Source organism: Gavialis gangeticus, unplaced genomic scaffold, assembly GCF_001723915.1.
Source record: "Gavialis gangeticus isolate Ggan-Ray unplaced genomic scaffold, GavGan_comp1, whole genome shotgun sequence".
Lineage (NCBI taxonomy): Eukaryota > Metazoa > Chordata > Crocodylia > Gavialidae > Gavialis > Gavialis gangeticus.
Window position 1 is genome coordinate 215,574,871 of NW_017729032.1, and position 4,044 is coordinate 215,578,914.

Genomic DNA, 4,044 nt, shown 5'->3' on the forward strand with positions numbered 1-4,044 from the left:
TATACTGTGAACTCTGTAAGAACTGACAAATCCAAAACCAGGGACAGGGGGAAGCTCTGGCAGGCCATTTTAAGTTTCCACTTTTCTGAAATGAATCCAGTGACCACAATGTTACCAGTACCCTATTGATGATCTGGTGAAGGAAAACATTTATCTTTTGTAGCAATGAAAGTGCTTTTTTCGGTTCATTATTGTAAGCTCCCTAGGTATTGTTTACACCCCTGAAATAAACAACTCCTAAAGGCTTATGAATTTTTTTTCCAATTTGAATTTTGATTTTATCTTTCTTCTCTCAAAAACCAGGTGCTTCTGACCTAACGGCATTCAGTGACCCCAGGGTAGGAATCGATCGCCCCTTCTCCACACTTCCTTCAATTTCTGATCCTCGTATGCACTACCCAGGAGCATTCACCTACACCCCAACACCTGTCAGTTCAGGAATAGGAATTGGTATGTCTGCCATGTCCACTGCCACGAGATACCACACTTATCTCCCTCCTCCCTATCCTGGTTCTTCTCAGGCTCAAGGAAGCCCATTTCAGACCAGCTCGCCTTCTTACCATCTCTATTACGGAACATCAGCAGGGTCATACCAGTTCTCCATGATCTCTGGGGGGGACCGGTCACCCCCACGTATCCACCCTCCGTGTACCAATGCATCCACAGGATCTACGCTCCTCAACCCCAACCTTCCAAACCAAAGCGATGTCGTAGAGGCAGAAGGAAGTCACAGTAACTCCCCTACTAACATGGCAACCACAGCAAGACTAGAGGAAGCAGTATGGCGACCATATTGAATGAATTATAAATAGAGATGGGCCAGGACTAAAGTGCTTTGTATCTGCTGATACCCATAGGTGTCCCATAAACACTCTTGTTGCCTGTGGGCACTGCAATGTCATTTTCAGAAGCAATTTATCTGGAAGTCAATACTTCATGGAATGTTGCCAGGGTATTAGCTAGTTAGTCTTGGTTAGTGAAGTGATGTCATTCCAAAAAAGTCTCCTTTTTCCAGTGCTGAACTTCTGGAAAGGAGGACGTGTAAGTCAGTGGTCTAGAGACAGGGAGGGCTGGTAGGCAGATACCCATTTTGTTACCAGACCAGTGACTTCCAAAGACCCCTGGTTTTGGAAGTCTCCAAAGCCCTAAAGAGTGCTTCAGTTCACTTCTAAATGTAAGACTTAAAATCTAACACAATCTTAGCGAGTTTACGTCATCATATGGACATGTTAGTTATAAGGAAGTATAGGAAGATTCCCAGAGGGAAACTGTGAATGCTTCTGTTTTAGCAATGCTGTGAATGAGAGGTTTTATATCTTGGACTTAAATTTTTTTACCAAGTTGTATATTCCAAAGAGTACGGAAGGGGTTTTTTATTATTTTTTTAGGATGCAACTCATCCTGCTTTGCATCTAATTTGTTTTATTTTTCTTTTGGCACCTTAAACATTGCAAAAAAGATTTAACTTTTTTAAAATCATGCTTTCTTCTTTCTTGCTTTGTCATCTGAAAGAATCAGCCCCTTTTCAATGAGGTAATTTAACTATTTTTTTTCTTTTGGACTTTTTTTAATGCAACGGCTACAGCCTTGGGTCATTTTCAACTACTGTATTATGATGATGAGTTCCTTATATTTATGCTTGATGTTTAGACTTTTCTTATTTGTTGATACTATTATTATTTAAAATATGCTTATATTATAGAACAGCAAATGCCTTTTTTGGTAGCAGCCAAAGTTAAATTTATCACATTGAAGAAGGCTGGAATAATGATGGGTAATGTGACCTTTGAATTATGTAGAAATATTGTTTACATTTAGCTCCCTTTCACTTTAATCAGCCATTTAGGTGGTTAAAAATCTTTGAAAATCTGGGTCTAACTCCAACTGAAATGATTTAGGCTCCTAAATACCATTGAGGAACAAAGTCTTTGTACCCAATAGAGTCATTCTTTCCCTCCCTGCTGTTCTTTCAAGGCCAAGGGTCATTTTTAAGGATCAATAATACAGAAAAGTATGATTTATGAGGTCAGTTCATCTCCCTTCAACTAAACAGCTAGTTAAGACTACATGCTACTATTGAGCCTGCCTGGCCTTCTTATTGATGTCAGCAGGAGCCATCTACTAATTCAAAGACAGAATCTGGCGCACAGCTATTATTCCAAGGGTGAAAACTAGGCTCAACTGAAGTCAGTGGAGCTGATTTATATAGAGCTAAGACTTCACCCAAATTTTGCAGGACAGTAAACTACATATGAACATATTGAAAACTGGATTAATTTAACCCATCATGAGTAAATGGACCTAAAAAGTGCTATCAAACTCAGGTGGAAAACAGAATATGAAACAAGTCAGATGACTTCACAGTCATAACATTTCCAAAGGAAGAGGAAGAATATCTCAAACAGGAGCACAGAATATTAAGTCCTGTAGAACATTTGAAATACTTTATAATAGTATAGTATAATAGTGTGTTATGGAATTGTCACTGTTGCCCATCATTACAGCACAAACATATCAGATGTCACTGTACATTTTATGGCACTATTTTATTTGGGGGTTTGGTCTGAATACAGCTGTTGTACTACTCAAGAATTACAAACTGCTGATGTTGACGTGTGCATTCAAAATGATCTGATTGTTATTTAATGTACCTCTTAAATTAGTGAAACACTTTCAGGTCAACTCAGAAGAGTATTTAAAAGCTGGACTTCAGATCAGTGTTTGATGTTTAAAAAAATTAAAAGGATTCAAATTAGAAAGATCCTTGGCTGCAGGCAGCAAAACAGCTGGACTTATTTAAAACAATTTGTTTTTCAAGTTTGGGGATTTTTTTATATTGATTTAGCTTCTTTGTTTTAGGCAGATGCAGTAGCACTTTGGTATAAAAAAGTTACAAATTGAAGAATCTCAGATCAATAAGGTCATTTTCTTGCCGAAAATAGGGAATGTTTCAAATAATTTAAAAATATATGGTGTTCTCCTTTTCATGTAGTGAAATTACATACATTTCCCTGTTACATTTGTTCTAAGAACAGACAGAGGAAAGACACTGAAAAAGTATTCCTTTAAAAACTTTGCAAGGCATTTTGGAAGTAGGAAGGCTATCCTGAACTTAAATAATCATTTATTATATGTTTCACTGTCAGTGTCTCTTGTCTTCAGTGATCACCTCCACTGATTAAACTGTAACTCTACATAGAAATAAACTTTTAAATCACATGTAGCTGTTCAGGTCAAGTAATCATGTGAACAGAGAGGTAGTTAGCCATGTCTGAAGTTAGGTAAAAGGCAGCATAGATTTGCACCTTATAAACTAATTAAAGTGAGAGAGAGAGAGAGAGTTTGTGACACATGCACGCGCGCACACACACGATATATATATATATAAAACTTTAGTTATCCTATAAGGTACAAATCTACCCTGCCTTCTAAATCATTGACCAGCATCTTTTTACTCAGACCTTGTGACTGGCCCACACAAGCATGGCACGGTACAAATATCAACACACGATAACAATGTGAGGAGCAGAGATAACTAGATTCTGCATTGAAGAGAACAGTGCTGCCCATTTGCCCAGTTACTCCTGCTGCAAGTGCATAGCTAAACACGTTTTGTTCATGCTGAGGATTACATTTAAATCTATGTCTCCTCAGGTGTAACTCTTCTTTACCAAAGGCCATTGTCCATCCATTCCCACTCCTTTTATACCTTACATTTTTAAGGCTAAGGGAACATGTATTGCACAACGAGTACCTCTCGGCAAGTAGGATTTTGCCTAACGTTTAATCTTTCCTGTGTCAATACATACCACCCATTTGCACTTGCACTGACATTTAACCAGTTGAGCTTTCCACTCCCCTGTATGCCCTGTCTAAGAACATGCTGGATCAAGATTACAGTAATATCTGAGATAACCCAGCTTCTGTTGTCAAAAAAAACCTTCAGTATGTGTGTCTGCAACGTGTTATAGCTGTTGACAAATACCTATGTTTAAAGGATAACCTTTATGGGCATCTTTACATGTACTACAGGGGTGGGAGTTA

The 4,044-nt window shown here is 38.2% G+C and overlaps 1 protein-coding gene across 1 annotated transcript in view; it reads left to right on the top strand.

Moving 5' to 3' along the window:
* RUNX1 (runt related transcription factor 1) overlaps positions 1-3,223 on the top strand; it is a gene marked incomplete at its 5' end in the record, with an annotated part of 136,997 nt that extends 133,774 nt beyond the window's left edge. The window contains one exon of the mRNA XM_019523888.1: positions 304-3,223. Coding sequence (XP_019379433.1) covers positions 304-797 — 494 coding nt within the window. The remainder of the gene's footprint in view (positions 1-303) is intronic.
* Between the last annotated feature and the right edge of the window lie 821 nt (positions 3,224-4,044).